This window comes from Acanthochromis polyacanthus, chromosome 14, assembly GCF_021347895.1.
Source record: "Acanthochromis polyacanthus isolate Apoly-LR-REF ecotype Palm Island chromosome 14, KAUST_Apoly_ChrSc, whole genome shotgun sequence".
Classification (NCBI taxonomy): Eukaryota; Metazoa; Chordata; class Actinopteri; family Pomacentridae; genus Acanthochromis; species Acanthochromis polyacanthus.
In genome coordinates this window covers 6,769,329-6,786,524 of record NC_067126.1, presented here as the reverse complement: position 1 = coordinate 6,786,524, position 17,196 = coordinate 6,769,329, and the positions used below count along the sequence as shown (strand labels likewise).

The window sequence follows — 17,196 nt, the reverse complement described above, 5'->3', positions numbered from 1 at the left end:
GATGGAGGCTTGGTCAGAGTAAGCAAGTGGGCTGCCTTGGAGAAGTGGTCTACAACTGTTGGGATTACAGTGTGAGTGTTTGAGGCAGGAAGGCCAGTGACAAAATCCAGAGTAATGTGGGACCACGTTCGTCTGGAGATGGGCAGCAGATGAAGGAGAACTGCAGTGGATGGATTAAAGAGTTTGTTCTGGCCACAGACAGTACCATCTGCAATGTACTCACAGGTGTCATTGTCCATGTAGGACCACCAAAACCTCTGGCACAGGACAAACAAGATACAGGAGATCTCTGGGTGGCAGGTCAGATGGCTGGATCAGCCAGCTGAAGGACTACAGAGTGGAGTCAGGGATAAACAGGTTGTTTTTCAGGCCCTTGCCGAGGTCTGGTTGGTTCACCTGGGCTTGACGGACCTTGGATTCTATCTCACAGCTGAGGGTTACCAGAAACCAATTGGATATAAGGATGGGCTTCAGCTCCTTAGGGGCCTCCTCAGCAGAATGCAACTGAGATAGAGCATCCGATGTGGTGTTCCTGAAGCCAGAGCATTAAGACAGAGAGAAATTCAAGTGTCCAATAAACAGGGCCCACCTGGCTTGCTGGCAGTTCGTCTTGTTGACCGTCTGGATGTGCAAGAGGTTTTAGTGATTGGTCCAAACCAAAAACAGCTGCTCAGTGCCCTCCAGTCAATGGCGCTCCACGAGGAGCTGGAGGCTCGAGTCTGGCAGTGTGGAGATGGGGGCTCACACAAAGCTAGACTTTAGTTCCTTGAATGCCATCGCTGCCACTGGAGTCCAGAGTAAATTGGTCATTATGGAGGTGAGGGCTGTGAGGGGGCCACAATTCAGCTGAAGTTCATGATGAAGCCACAGTAGAAAGTGGCAAACCCAAGGAATTGTTGGAGCTGTTTGCGATTCTTGGACTTGGCCTAATCCCTCATTGCTGCAATTTGGACTGGGTCCATCTTCATCACCACCGCCAACATGATGTAACCCAAGAAGGAGACTGTCTGGACGTGGACCTCAAACTTAGAGGCAGTTCGCATAAAGGTGCTCCAGGACCTGGTGGACATGTTGTTGTCCTGGTTGTGGGAAAACATCAAGACATCATCCAATTATAAAAACACAAACCTGTTCAAGAAGTCCCAGAGCACATCCTTGATCAGGTTTCCAAAAGATGGCTGGGACATCGGTTATTTCAACGGGCATGATGAGATAGTTGTAATGGCCAAGGGGATAGTTAAAGCCTTCTTTCATTCATTCCCCTCCCAGATACAGATCAGGTGATAGGCGTTCCAGAGATCCAACTTTGTGCATATTGTGGCCCTGTAGAGGGGGCAACGGCAGAGCTGAGCAAGGACAAAGGGTATTTGTGCCTCACTGTTGTGAGGAACAAATGCTGGTCTGTTGTTCAGGTCCCAGAAGATACAGGGTCAGATGGTCCTGTCCTGCTTCCCCACAAAAAAGAACCCGGCTCCGAACAGTGAGGACGAGGGGCGAATAAGACAGGTCGTCAGGGAGTCTTTCATATACACCAACACAGTAGTCTGCTCCGGTTTGGACAAGACATACAAGCGGCTACTGGGATGGGGAGCGCTAGGCAACAGGTCTACCGTACAGTCGTATGGGCGGTATGGTGGCAGAGACAGAGCCTGATGTTTACTGCATACTCGAGCCAGTCTTGATAAATGGGAGGCACTCGTGATAGGTCAGTGGGCTGAGGTTGGTTCTGTGGACCCAAAGTGACAGGTGATGGGGCTGAGTGGAGGCAGGCTGGAGAGCTCATGGCGGGCTGTGTGCAGGACAGAGGTGGCTAAAGCGTGGGTCCCTCTCTCTCTTGGTGGTGATTCCTGGAGTCTGTTGTCCACTCCGGTGGAGAGGGAGATGAGTTGACCCAGGGTGGCAGGCTCATCCATGGAAGCCAACATCCTTCATAGCCTCACTCAGTCCTGTCAGACAGACTCCTTGGAGGGCCTCTTTTATGCCTTTTTGACCGAGGCAGTTCCGGTTCGAAGTTGGAGTCGGTGCCTGATTCGGCCCCAGTTTTTTGTTTTTCGACATGCGGTGGGCTGCCTCCAGGCTCCAAAAACTGGGACTCGCACCGGCCCCAACTCCTTGCTGGACCAGAGGTGGGCCGAGGTGAGAGCCCAGTACGTCAGTTGCTGGGGGCGGGGTTACTGTGACCAACCGTCAACAGCGGAAACACAGAAGCGCCATTTTTAAACAGCCGAGCGAGTAGCAGTAATGTTCAGTGTTTGTGTTTTGAAAACCGGTACACACAGAAGCAAAATTGAAGCAGCAACGGTCTGAGGAGGAGACCCAATGCTTCCTGGAACTGTGGTCTTCATATGAAATTCAGTGAAAGTTAGAGGGAGCCTCTTGGACCACACCGGTGTTTGAAACAATCCAGTAGGAGATGGCTACAGCTGTATGAACAGAGCCTGACTAACTCCTCGACAAACTAAAAAGCTCAGAAATGACTACAAGGACCAGAAAAGGCGGCTGGAATGCAGCAGTTGTTGGCCAAAAAGAGCCCCCATTTTGACCGGCTGCATTCCGTGATTCCAACCGGGTCCCTGAACGCCACAGCTGAGCAGAAGTTGATGCAGGCCACCGTACAGACCACCGACCCTGATCCTGGTAAGTTTTATTTCTCAAACACCCTGCTGTGAGCCGACTATGAATACGCCAGCTTAAACAGATCCACATCAATATTATGAACGTTACGCCAGCTAACGTGGTCCGGACACAGGATCACTGATCAGAGGTCGACTATTTGCTAAGGAGTTAGCCGCTGCTAAGCTAACAAGCTATGAAAAAATGTCTTATAAAACCTGAGAAAAGCAGCAGCAATATTTCATTACCAGACCTGTATTCAGAAGCTCCCACGTTGTTACACAATGACCCATCAATCATACTACTGAACTATATGATAATCATTGACATTTCCCTTGAAGAACCAATAAACTTTAACATTATTAATACGAGTTTAAAACTGATTCAAAAGATCAAATTAACACAGTGAAGTGAGGAGTACTGGTAATGTGTAGCTATTTTTATAATTTCAAGGTAAAATGCTGATTGTTCTGGGATTTTCCAGCTTTGCAGATGTGGAAATTCAATGCATTCATTTCTTATACACAGATTTCTTTGATGGTTTTTAGTTGTTGCTCAAATATATCAAGGCATTTAGCACTGCTGGAAATTATATTTTTGGTAACATTTTCTAACATCGTACGGACAAATTAATAATTAATGGAGAAAATGGTTTTAAATTACAGATGCTATCAACAACATTTCCTGTTCATTTTATTTAGTTGTCAGCCTTGGATGATGAGGTCCAGTTACCAGGAGCACTCGTCTGCAGCTTACCGGTTCCGTCCTGCAGCTCCTCCACACCGTCCTCCTCTCAACAGACTAAATCTAGTAAGATCTGTTTAGACTATGCAGACATCAACATGATCAGTATGTTATCTTTTGGCTAATCCTAAAATCACAAAATATAACATTCACTTTAAGTTAACTGTGTTCATGAATATAGAAAATAATTACTGACAACTAATACTGTTTGGGTGCTTTTATGCAAGGTTGAAGGAAGCAGGATGCTGCTGTGGATCCTCTGCAGTATCTGGAGAGGTCAGACGAACAGTTCTTGGAACATATCTGAAGACACCGAGACCTGACCTCTGCCATGCTCCAGAACATCCAGAGGATGAATGAAAACCTGGGTTGGACTGATGGGACGCATGGTGTCGGTGCTGGAGCGACTGTCACAGAAATAAACTGCATTGTCCACTATTTCTGCCTTTTTTATGAAAAATAATCATATATTTTGTGAATTCTTTTCCTTCTTAGCTATATAAGTACACTTGTATTTTACTCTTGCACTTTGGGTGAATAACAATATATTTATGATGAAAGATGCGTGTTTTGTCTATAATCTACAGAGACTTTATTCAGTGTTCAGTGCACACTTCTGTTACACACATTTTGACAGATAATCAGTTGTGCTTTTCAACCAGATTTCAATCTGAAACATATCAGCAGCATATGTTGTTTCTTACAACGTATGTCACACCAAGCTAGATAAACTGCACTACTGCAGCAGATATATTATTGAAGTGTGCTTACGTGACATGTCTACATACATTACTCACAAAAAGTTATTCAACTTTCAGGTGACATTTATGGAAGATGTAAAAGTTAATGCTTTGGTGATATTAAATCATGAAAGTAGGGCATTTAAGTAGAAACATGCAATCGTGATTTCCTCATCTCAAACAATTTGTTGAAACAAAAGTTAACAGCAGTGAAGGGTATATCACAATAAAAATGTCTCATGACAGTTTGCACAGAACAGCAGCCTTCAGCTGAAATCCAGTACAGTTGTGTCCCACCAGTTGCATAATCACGGATGTTCCCAGACAACAGCTGACCTCTGATAATCTATAAAGGTAAATGTAGATACTATCATCAATTTATTGCATTTGTTTAACCACTATGTAATGGATGCAAACGTATTCGAGGCTAAGTAGCTAAGCTAACGCTAACAGTGTTAAGAATCAAAACATCTCTGACAGTTACCTGTCTTCTCAAATGTAATCGCCGTTACCCGTGACTGTGATAAAGGTAAGTAGCTACTAACAGCCAGATTATTTGTTTCTGGATCGCATTGTAGGCTGGAAAACTCAGGAACAGCACTTCCATGTTTACGGTGCACCATCATCGAGGAACGGCTACGCCTGCAGTGACATACTGACGTCTTGCGGTGGCAATGACGCTGCCACACCTCGGCTCATAGCCGATGGAAAAGCAAACGGGATTTTCGGCTGCACAAGACTTGAACCAGACCCGCACTGGCCCTTACCTTGAACCAATGGTTCTTATCCGGTTCCCTTGGTGGAAATGCCCTAAATGTGTCTGCCTCTTCCTATGCTGGCCAGTCTCCATTAGATGTGGCCAAGAGATGGAGAAAGAAAGAAAGAAAGAAAGAAAGAAAGAAAGAAAGAAAGAAAGAAAGAAAGATGCTCAACATCCCAAGGCTATTTTCTATGAACAGAGCCTGAATTTAGTGTCTTTTTTGCTAGAAGTTGCTGCTGTGACAGCTGGAACCCTTTTGAAATAAAGATGGAGTGTGTGTTTTTTAAAAGTACATAAGACAACAGAACATCTCTGGTTGCCATATATGTTCAAAAAATGTAAAATAAGTATGTAAATCAGTATGAGAGACAAATAAATATACTCCAAACATGTTTTGTGTATATTATACTATGGCATAGCATCAATGTGTTGCAATGTATCCCCACAGATGCAGACACAAAAGGTGGTACTTCCCAGTGTTGTTTCACTTTCTTGATGTGACCGGTGTGAATGCTTGGCACCTCTACAAAATGTCTGGGTTGGAGCAGAAGGATTTTCTGCACTTCAGGGCATCTACAGCTCATGCGCTGATAAATGTAGGATCCATCGTGACATGCGCAACAGGAAGACCCAGTGTTGCCTTGGTGCACTCACTCATTCACTCACTTTCTATCAGACTGCGGTCCTCAACATCATTGCACAATCACCAACAGTGGACGGCCAAGGCAAAAGGGGTCATCTTTTCCAGTCATCTGTCCATCATCTCTTGAGTCATGCTAAAATCATGGTTTGTGGCCTCAGGGAGGCTTTGAGATTGTCGATAGAGGTAAAAAAAACAAAAACAAAACAACAACAACAAGAACCTTTTCTATTATTTAATGGTACAGCTATAAATAAAAATGTGACATTTGTTATTTTTAATGATGCATCAAAAGTGGAAATCCAAGACACTGTCGTTTAATAGTCGATACTGTATACAGTATAAAAACCACACATACGAAATAAATTCATATCATAACAGAATATCCAAAAATGTGCTGGCAGCTCATTACTGACTTTATCCTGTATTCAGTTTTAAAATGGACAATGTTCTTGTAATTTAAGGTTTTGGAATGTAATTAAAAAAAAGAAAGATATTTTGTCAGTATTATACCTTGAACAATAATCTGTCTTTCATGATGTGCCTGTAATGATGACAACTCTTCAGTCAAATCTTATGTGAAAAAACTGAGTTTTTATTGACATATTTATGTTTCAGATTTTCAGAAAAACATACCGCATTGTGATGAAATAAACATCTCTCAGTTGTTCCAAGTTTTTCCACATTCATTGCATTCTCTGTGAACATTATAAACATAAACCAAAAACAATTAGACCAGCTTTTAATAATGCAGTTTTAAAATGTATATAAATGTACATGAAAACCATTCACATACTCAGGACTGTTTCTGTGAAAGTAGTCATAGACCTGTCAATATATTCATATTTCTTTGAGTAAACCTGAAGGGAAACCTGCTGCAATGTTGGAAATGCACAAGTTTGTACGCGCTACAGCTGCAGTTAGACTGGAGCTGTTAGATATAATGGCACAACTGAAGATGTAGTTTAATTGTTGCTTGAAATATTGAAAACCAAGAATTAAAAAACCCACACAGATTGTTTAAAACATGAAAATGTAGAGTGAATGTGTCAGGACTGAGACTCAGACAGCCCAACTCAATCCTAAGTATCACAATGCAATATTACAGGACTGAGGTACCATCAATTGAAACAAGAAACAGGTATTTTGAGTTTAAATTCTAGTTAGATGAAGACTTATGACAGTCATTCATTTTGAATACTTGTAGAAATATAGAACATTTTTGCTTAACAGACAAATCTGTTCTTTGAATTTACTCCAGTTTTAACATATTAGGTCAGTTTGCCTTCACACAACAGCTTCTTTAGGTGTTTAGAGATTTCTTTCATTTTTACACCGTATATGATTGGATTAAACAGAGGATGATAGATGATGCATTGTAAGGCCATTATTAAACGTGCAGTACTGGACAGATACACTTGTAGTCGAGCTATAATGATATCGTAATAGGACAAACATGAAATGCTCATTAAAACCAGCAGGTGAGGTAAACAGGTCTGTACAGCTTTTTTCCTGACATCTCTGCCACTTCGATAGGATATTATCAGAATCCTTGCATATGTAAACAGTATGAAAAGTATGGGGAGAATTGTTGAATAAAGCACAGCAATCATGCCATATACTGACAGTGTTCTCGGGGTCACACAATAAAGTTTTTGAATGCCATTATTACAAAAAATCGAAGATAAAGTAAATCTACAGAGTTGTAAATTATTACTCATTGCAGTCCATGCCATAACCTGAAGAGCAGGCAGAAGCCAAGCTAAAAGCAGCAAAACACTGACTGTTGATTTTCTCATGATATTTGGATATTGCAGAGGTTTACATATAGACACATACCTGTCATAGGCCATGGCTGACAACAGTAAGAACTCAGATGAACCTAGAGAATAATAAATAAATGACTGAAAGACACAATGTGAATGAGTTATGACCTGTTTGTCAGATAGAAAGTCGATCAAAAGCTTCGGGTAGATATTGGTGCTGAAAAGAATGGAGTTTAGTAACAAAGCTGCAATGAAAATATACATTGGCTCATGAAGGCTTTTATGAACCCAGATGATGCCCAAGATAATGGAATTACTGCTGAGTATTAAAACATACACAATAAACATGACCAGAAAATACAGAAATCTGAATTTGTGCAATTCCACATGTCCACTAAAGGTGAGATATGTGACATTAAATTCATCATTCATTTGGTCCATGAAAACAGAATCATTCACCAGTAACACACGAGTGTTCACCCCCCCAAGTGGAGCGTCTGAGCCTGTGAAAACTTTTATCTGACTGTCCCACCCTCCATGGATCTCATTAACTGTTCACGACGAGCATGAAAACAAACCCAATAAACCCTGGAGATTTGAAGTTCAGTTGTTTACTGTGTTGTTTCCACACCTCATTACATGAGAGTAGCCAAGTGTCCAGAAAGCTCAAACTTCAACCAAATTTTCAGAAACTTAACAAGAAAAAAATACATCAGTGCTTGTTCACAACCCCTGCTGAAATGTGAATATTAGTTTTGGGAAAACAAATCTTCTTTCTGGTGACAGTTCTCTTCAGCATAAAGTTGTCCATCAGGATCTCTCTGTACTTTGCTGAATTCATTTCACTCTCTGATTTTACAAACCTATCAGGGCCTGCTGCTGAAATACATCCCCACATCATGATGCTGCCACCACCATGCTTCATGTTGGGGACTGTGTTGGATGATGTAGTCTCATTTTGCCAGTCCATTTAGTCTAATTTAATGGTTTGGTTATACATGTTATACAAGCAGCTACTGGGATGGGGAGCTCTGGGCAACAGGTCAATCGTACAGTCCTAAGTGTGGTATGGAGACAGAGACAGGGCCTGCTGTTTACTGAAAACCGGAGCCAGTCATGATCAATGGGAGGCCCTTGTGACAGATCAGTGGGCTCAGGCTGCGGCTGTGGAACCAGAGTGGCAGGTTACGCAGAGGCAGGCTGGAGAGGTCATGGCAGGCTGCATGCAGGACGGGGGTGACTGAGGTTTGGGGGTGAGAGACGCCAGGGCCTGGGTCCCTCTCTCCTGGTGGTGTTCCCACAGTCTGTTGTCCACCCAGGTGGAGAGGGAGATGAGTTGATCCAGTGTGGCGGGCTCATCCCTGGAAGCCAGCTCATCCTTCACAGCCAAACTCATTTCACACTTCATAGACTTCTTGGAGGGTCTCAACATGTCTGCCTCTTGCTGTGCTGTCCAGTCTCCATTAGACGTGGCCCAGAGATGGAGAAAGAAAGAAAAGAAGATGCTCGACATCCCAAGGCCATATTCTGTGAAGCTGTACAATCAGCATAATGGGAAGAGTGGATCTCATGGATCAGTGTGTTGCAATGTATCCCCACAGATGCAGAAACAAACGGTGAGACTTCCCAGTGTTCTTTCACTTCCTTGATGTGACCGGTGTGAATGCTTGGCACCTCTACAGAATGTCTGGGTTGGAGCAGAAGGATCTTCTGCACTTCAGGACATCTGCAGCTCATGTGTTGATAAATGTAGGATCCATCAAGACACGAGCCAGAGGACGACTCAGCGTTATTTTGATGACCTCACTCACTCACTTCCTGTCTAAATGTGGCCCTCAGTGTTGTTACATAATCACCAACTGTGGATGGCTGAGCCAAAACGGGTCATTTTTCCAGTCATCTGTTGATCATTGTAAAAACAGGCAAAAGATGAGTGCATCAGTGGATAGAAAGAGGTATACCGGATGCTCTTCAGGATCCAGTGGAAAAAATCCATTTAAATAGCAAAAAGAAGAGAGATCTGAGGCACTCCGAGTTCCTAAAAGTCCTTTAATAATTCATGGACGGCAGTCACGCATTTCAGCCACTACACGGCCTTCATCAGAACATAATACAGCAATAGGGCACAGGTGTGCCTAATAAGGGCTGAAAACAGGTTACATGACCACATCACCTGAAACAAGACATCACTAATGAAATAACAACATTTAAAAACATTGACAATAAAGAGACTAGAAGAAAAAGGTAATCATAGACAATACCCATGTTTCCACAGCGCCCTTAAAATGGAACAGTTGTGTACAGCATAAGATCAATCTACAGCATCTCTCAACCTGAAGGAATAGAGAATAGTGTCCACACAATACATCACTAACAGGCAGTGCAATAACAAGAAAGTCAAATATTCATAAAAACACCGAAAAGTCCACCTCCTCATTGAGGCCTGGAAACACAGTGGCTTTTAGAGTCTCAATCCAAAAAGTTTCTCTTTGTGCCAAAGTTCTTAGTCTGTCTCCACCTCTGCTGGTTTTGGGGATTACTTCAATTGCCATCACAGTGAGTTGGTTAGGGTTACAACACATAGAATTTTTGAAATGTTTGGCAATCGGGTAATCAAGATTTAGAGTCCTTATTGCATATTTGTGCTCTGAGAATCTGTCTTTCAGTCTTCTTTTTGTAAGTCCTATATAGAAACAACCACATTTGCAGTCCAAGCGGTATACCACATGAGTAGAATTACAATTAGCAAAGTGTTTACAGTGAAATGTTCTGAGTCCAGATGAGTCCTTAAAGGTCGTAGATTTGTTGTTGTGTGAACAGTGGTTACAGGATCCACACTGGTAAGTGCCCATGGGTTTTTGAAGAAACATCTGTGGTTTGGTAGCAGGAAGATAGTTTTTGACCAGTTTATCTTTGAGTGTAGGTGCCCTTTTAAACGCAAATTGTGGAGGTCTGGAGAAGACTGGAGAAATGGAGGGATCGCTCAGCAGGATATCCCAATTCCGCTGAATGATCTTTTTAATTTTGTACGACTGACTGCTGTATTGGAGAGTGCAGAATATGCTGTTATCACCCCTTTGCCTGGGCTTAGGCTTGAAGAGATGTGTTCGTTCAATAGATTTAGTTTTCAAAAGTACTTGATTTAATGTTTTGTTACTGTAGTCCCTTTGTTTGAAGCGCCTGCACATGTTATATGATTGTTTCTGAAATTCTGAGTCTGTATTGCATATGCGCTTGAGTCTCTGGAACTGTCCAAGGGGAATGTTTGAAATGAGGCTGGGTGGGTGGAAACTGTCAGCTCTGAGGGTAGTATTTCTGTCTGTTGGTTTTCTGTAGATTGTGGTACGGAGAGATCCATTCGTGTCAACGTAGATATTCAGATCCAGAAAATTAATGGACGTCTGACTGAACTCCAGGGTCAATTTGATGTTAGGATTGGTGCCATTTAGGTAATGGTGGAAGTCCTTTAACTGTTGAGCAGAGCCAGGGAAGACAAAAAATAGGTCATCTATGTATCTGCCATAGAAGTGAATGTACTGTCTGAAGGGATTTGCGGGATTCCACACATACCGTTCTTCCCAGAATCCGAAGAAGAGGCCAGCGTAGTTTGGTGCATACGCAGTGCCCATTGCAGTCCCTTTTATTTGTCTGTATAGCTTATTCTGAAATAAGAAGATATTATTATTCAACGTCCAGCGAGTCAAATTAACAATAAAGTCAGTGGGAGGGTTTTGATTATCAGGCCTTTTTTTGTAAATAATGTTGTAAAGCCAGGAGTCCCCCAGGGTGGTCAATGTTTGTATACAGCGCCTCCACATCCATAGTAACAAGAAAATAATTTGAATTGTAGTTCATTTCGCCAAGGATTTTCAAAACATGGTTTGTGTCCTGTAGATATGAGTCCAGGGACTGTGTCAAAGGCTTTATGTGAAAATCAATATATTTTGATGCTGGCTCAGTAATGGTATCAATTCCATTGTCTATGATTACCTTTTTCTTCTGGTCTCTTTATTGTCAATGTTTTTAAATGTTGTTATTTCATTAGTGATGTCTTGTTTCAGGTGATGTGGTCATGTGACCTGGTTTCAGCCCTTATCAGGCACACCTGTGCCCTATTGCTGTATTATGTTCTGATGAAGGCCGTGTAGTGGCCGAAATGCGTAACTGCCGTCCATGAATTATTAAAGGACTTTTAGGAACTCGGAGTGCCTCGGATCTCTCTTCTTTTTGCCATTTGTTGATCATGTTTTGAATCATGCTAAAATCATGGTTTGTGGCCTCAGGGAGGCTTTAAGATTGTCGATAGAGGTAAAAAACAAACAAACAAACAAACAAAAAAATAAAGAGGACCTTTTCTATTATTTAATGGTAAAACTATGAATAAAAATGTGACATTTTATTTTTTTTAATGATGCATCAAAAGTTGAAATCCAAGACACTGTTATTTAATAGGCTATACTGCATACAGTATAAATACCATACATGCTAAATAAATCCATATCATAACAAAATAACAAAAAAATGTGCTGGCAGCTAATTACTGACTTTATCCTATGTTCAGTTTTAATATGGACAAAGTTCTTGTAATTTATGGTTTTGCAATGTAATGTAAAAAAAAAGAAAGATATTTTGTCAGTATTATACTTACAACAATAATCTGTCTTTCATGATGTGCCTGTAATGATGACAACTCTTCAGTCAAATCTTATGTGAAAAAACTGAGTTTTTATTGGCATATTTATCTTTCGCATTTTCAGAAAAACATACCGCATTGTGATGAAATAAACATCTCTCAGTTCCAAGTTTTTCCACATTCATTGCATTCTCTGTGAACATTATAAACATAAACCAAAAACAATTAGACCAGCTTTTAATAATGCAGTTTTAAAATGTATATAAATGTACATGAAAACCATTCACATACTCAGGACTGTTTCTGTGAAAGTAGTCATAGACCTGTCAATATATTCATATTTCTTTGAGTAAACCTGAAGGGAAACCTGCTGCAATGTTGGAAATGCACAAGTTTGTACGCGCTACAGCTGCAGTTAGACTGGAGCTGTTAGATATAATGGCACAACTGAAGATGCAGTTTAATTGTTGCTTGAAATATTGAAAACCAAGAATTAAAAAAACCCACACAGACTGTTTAAAACATGAAAATGTAGAGTGAATGTGTCAGGACTGAGACTCAGACAGCCCAACTCAATCCTAAGTATCACAATGCAATATTACAGGACTGAGGTACCATCAACTGAAACAAGAAACAGGTATTTTGAGTTTAAATTCTAGTTAGATGAAGACTTATGACAGTCATTCATTTTGAATACTAGTAGAAATATAGAACATTTTTGCTTAACAGACAAATCTGTTCTTTGAATTTACTTCAGTTTTAACATATTAGTTCAATTTGCCTTCACACAACAGCTTCTTTAGGTGTTTAGAGATTTCTTTCATTTTTACACCGTATATGATTGGATTAAACAGAGGATGATAGATGACACATTGTAAGGCCATTATTAAACGTGCAGTACTGGACAGATACACTTGTAGTCGAGCTATAATGATATCGTAATAGGACAAACATGAAATGCTCATTAAAACCAGCAGGTGAGGTAAACAGGTCTGTACAGCTTTTTTCCTGAAATCTCTGCCACTTCGATAGGATATTATCAGAATCCTTGCATATGTAAACAGTATGAAAAGCATGGGGAGAATTGTTGTATTAAGCACAGCAATCATGCCATATACTGACAATGTTCTCGGGGTCACACAATAAAGTTTTTGAATGCCATTATTACAAAAAATCGAAGATAAAGTAAATCTACAGAGTTGTAAATTATTACTCATTGCAGTCCATGCCATAACCTGAAGAGCAGGCAGAAGCCAAGCTATAAGCAGCAAAACACTGACTGTTGTTCTTCTCATGATATTTGGATATTGCAGAGGTTTACATATAGACACATACCTGTCATAGGCCATGGCTGACAACAGTAAGAACTCAGATCCACCTAGAGAATAATAGATAAATGACTGAAAGACACAATGTGAATGAGTTATGACCTGTTTGTCAGACAGAAAGTCGATCAAAAGCTTCGGGTAGATATTGGTGCTGAAAAGAATGGAGTTTAGTAACAAAGCTGCAATGAAAATATACATGGGCTCATGGAGGCTTTTATGAACCCAGATGATGCCCAAGATAATGGAATTACTGCTGAGTATTAAAACATACACAATAAACATGACCAGAAAATACAGATATCTGAATTTGTGCAATTCCACATGTCCACTAAAGGTTAGATATGTGACATTAAATTCATCATTCATTTGGTCCATGAAAACAGAATCATTCACCAGAAACACACTTCGAGTGTTGACCCCCCAAGTGAAGCGTCTGAGCTTGTGAAAACTTTTATCTGACTGTCCCACCCTCCATGGATCTCATTAACTCTTCACAACGAACAAATAAACCCTGGAGATTTAGAGTTTGTTCTTGTTTACTGTGTTATTTCCACACCTCATTACATGAGAGTAAACAAGCTTCCAGATAGCTCAAACTTCAACCAAATTTGAAGAAATTTAACGAGAAAAAAGTGAATCAGTGCTTGTTCACAACCCATGCTGAAATGTAATTATTAGTTCCAGGAAAACAAATCTTCTTTCTGGTGGCAGTTCTCTTCTGCATAAAGTTGTCCTTGAGGACTTCATTTCACTCTCTGATTTTACAAGTCTTTCAGGGCCTGTTGCTGATATGCATCCCACATCATGATGCTGCCACCACCATGCTTTGCATTGCGGATTGTGTTGGATGATGTAATCTCACTTTGCCAGTCCATTCTGTAGAATATAATGGTGTGGCTCTGCCACATTATCATTCTGCTAAAGGAGGCTAAAATGTGCTAGCTTGTTTGTATGTCTTAATCCTGTCATGCATAGAGTCTAATGGTTTCTAGGAGGCTCAGGTGCAGGAAAGGATATGGAGTGTGATGGTGTTAACAAAGGCTTTTATTTTACAGAATGCAAAAGTACAAGAACAAGAACTGCAAATGGTATGAAGGCTACATCCGCAAGTAAACTTGGAACTGATATTGCTGAAGGCACTCAGATTATGAACCCCCCTAATGGATGGAAGGATAACAACACAATTTACTGGAAGGCAGGAATGAAGAAACCCACGGAAGATAACACCTAGGCAGGCTCGATCTATGGCGAGAAAATGAAACGATCAAGAAATGCAAACCTAAGAGACACTATAATCAGAAGAGTGACACAAAGCACTCACAGGGAAATCATCCACAAGAATCTAAGACTCACAGAGACAAGGCAATGCAAAAATAGTAACCTTGGAAATACACTAACACAATTCTAGAATACTAAGAATAATTCTACAAGCTCAAAATATACAAGAAAACCTGAACAATATACACGCTACTCTGTAAACGATATACAGTCTGGACTTATAGAAAACAGGGACATAGCTGAGCAAAACAGATGAAGGATGGAAGGGTTTGGGGGTCAGGGTTTGGGGATCAGGGTTTCTTCAGGCCAAGAGGGAGCTAGTGTTAGGAGCCAGACCAGCTGGAGGCACCTTGGAGTGTGACACTTGGTGGAAGGTGGGCGATGAGAGACTGCGGCGGCTGGGATCTGAGTGAGGCATTGGTGGGAAGGAGGGAGTAATGGTGATGGACGAGACGAGGGATAGGTTTGATTACAGTGAACACGGATATCTTACTGATCCAGGATTTGCTTATATCAGACACACGGTCCGAAATATCCTCCTCATCTTTCCACCCAAATAGATGACCTCACAGTCAGCATCCCACCACGGAGATTCAAACTCAACGTATATTTTGTCCGTGGTTCCAAATCCTATTTTTTGGATGGAGTGCAGTTTGTGGGCCAGGAGAGGAGGACAGACGAGGGTTGAATGGTGCTTCTTAAGGTATCCTAGAGGCACTGTGACAACACTTCCTTCCTTTCGGTTGAGTGTACGTCGCACGCATTTTGACTGTCGCTGCTCCTCGGTGTTGTTGTTCTTGTGGTGTTCCCCAGGGTTCAGTTCTTGGTCCGTTACTCTTCCTCATTTACATTCTTCCCATTGGTCACATCATCCGCAAACATGGCCTCAATTTTCACTGTTACGCTGACGATATCCAGTTGTATCTAAGCTCCAAATCTCCCACTGACTTCCCCCATCAAAAACTCTCTGTTTGTCTGTCTGATCTCAAATCCTGGCTCCATCACAACTTTCTCAAACTTAACTCTGATAAAACAGAAATCATTCTTATTGAATCCAAGTCACCCCTTAATAAATTTCCCCACTTCTCCGTCTCCATTGACACTGTCCCTCTTACTCCCACTTCAACTGTTAAAAACCTTGGCATACTTTTTGACTCCACCCTCAGTTTTCAACCTCACATAAAGCAGCTGTCTAAGACTGCCTTTTTTCACCTCCGCAATATCGCACGCCTCCGCCCTTTCCTCACTGACACTGACGCACAAACTCTGGTTCACTCCTTTATTATGTCCCGTATAGATTACTGTAATTCCTTGCTCCTCGGTCTCCCAGCATCATCCCTACAGAAACTTCAGTACATCCAGAACTCAGCAGCTCGTCTCCTCACTCATACCAACCGCCCCTCTCACATCACTCCCATCCTCCGTCAACTTCACTGGCTCCCCGTTCAGTCCTGCATCATATTCAAAACTCTCCTCCTCACTTTCAAAGCTCTCCATAATCTGTCCCCTCCGTACCTCAATGTACTTCTGACCCCCTACTCACCCTCTCGCTCTCTCCGGTCCTCCAGCTCTAACCTCCTCTCCATCCCTCAAACCAAACTCTCCACCGTGGGGGGCGGTCTTTCAGTGCTGTTGCCCCGAAGCTCTGGAACTCACTCCCCCAATCCCTCCATGATTGTCACTCTTTCTCTACTTTTAAATCTCTGCTCAAAACTCATCTTTTCAATAATCATTTTGCCTCCTCCTCTTTGTAGTTTTGTTTTTGTTTTGTTGTTGTTCTCTTTGTTCATGTAAAGCGACCTTGGGTTTGTAAAAGGCCCTATGTAAATTGAACATATTATTATATTATTATCATTATATCGGGAGGGTGTGGCTGGTGGTAAGCAGAGGAGGAAACTGAGTTGAGAGGCTGGAGATCCAGGAAACAGACGAAGGCTGACTGTGGCACAAGAAAACCGGGGAAGACATGAGCAGGCAGGAATCCAGACTAGAAGAAAACAAACAAAAATTACTAGGAGCTCAGAAGCCAGGGAGCTGGTCTGAACAGAGCGGAGAATTGACCGGTGATCGTTCACGGTCCGGCGGCGAGCACTGTGTGGTGTCTGTATTTATTGCAGCTGAGGATGTCTTGACTGCTTGGTCCCACCTGCTCGTGCCCAGCTCCTGCTGATTACTGATGACATGCACCTGCCTCTGTGTCACACATACCGAGGAGAAAAGGAAAGGGCAGGGGAAGGGAAAAGAGCTACCTGGAGCCCACAGCAGCGGGCATGACACAGAGGTCACCACAGTGTACAGCTATTCAAAAGCTGTTTTCTTGTATATGCATGAGTTTTGATGGCATAGTTGCACATCAGCCACTACACTGGTTGCTATTCTATCATCTCATGCACGGCCATAGGGTGGCAAGCCATTGCAACTAAATTTTTAAAAAGAAGAGTGAAAGACAGACTTAAATTCAGAAAGGGAGAATAAAAGCAACCACTCAGGGCGAAGATTATAACTAGTGCGCAAAACTACAACCAAAACTCTAAAATGAGAAATCAGAAACCATCACTTGAAAACAAAACGAGAACTAGAAATCAAAACCCACAACTGTGAATTAAGAATTACAGCTAGAACTACAACTCGGGGTCAAGAACTATGACTGGAAGTACACTGAATCACTTCTGATTAAGTGATAAATACCGCTGG

The 17,196-nt window shown here is 41.7% G+C and overlaps 2 protein-coding genes across 2 annotated transcripts; both read right to left on the bottom strand.

The window, feature by feature from the left end:
• Positions 1 to 6,768: 6,768 nt before the first annotated feature.
• LOC127537258 (olfactory receptor 11A1-like) lies at positions 6,769 to 7,704 on the bottom strand. The gene has a single exon (XM_051959403.1). The coding sequence runs from the start codon at positions 7,702 to 7,704 to the stop codon at positions 6,769 to 6,771; it is 936 nt and encodes a 311-aa protein (XP_051815363.1).
• A 4,959-nt stretch (positions 7,705 to 12,663) lies between these two features.
• LOC127537196 (olfactory receptor 6N2-like) lies at positions 12,664 to 13,590 on the bottom strand. Its single transcript, XM_051959179.1, has one exon. It carries the CDS (start codon positions 13,588 to 13,590, stop codon positions 12,664 to 12,666), a length of 927 nt encoding a protein of 308 aa, XP_051815139.1.
• Between the last annotated feature and the right edge of the window lie 3,606 nt (positions 13,591 to 17,196).

Coding starts and splice junctions, on each gene's coding strand:
- LOC127537258 (XM_051959403.1), bottom strand. CDS start 7,704: ATGGACCAAATGAATGATGAATTTAATGTCACATATCTCACCTTTAGT.
- LOC127537196 (XM_051959179.1), bottom strand. CDS start 13,590: ATGAATGATGAATTTAATGTCACATATCTAACCTTTAGTGGACATGTG.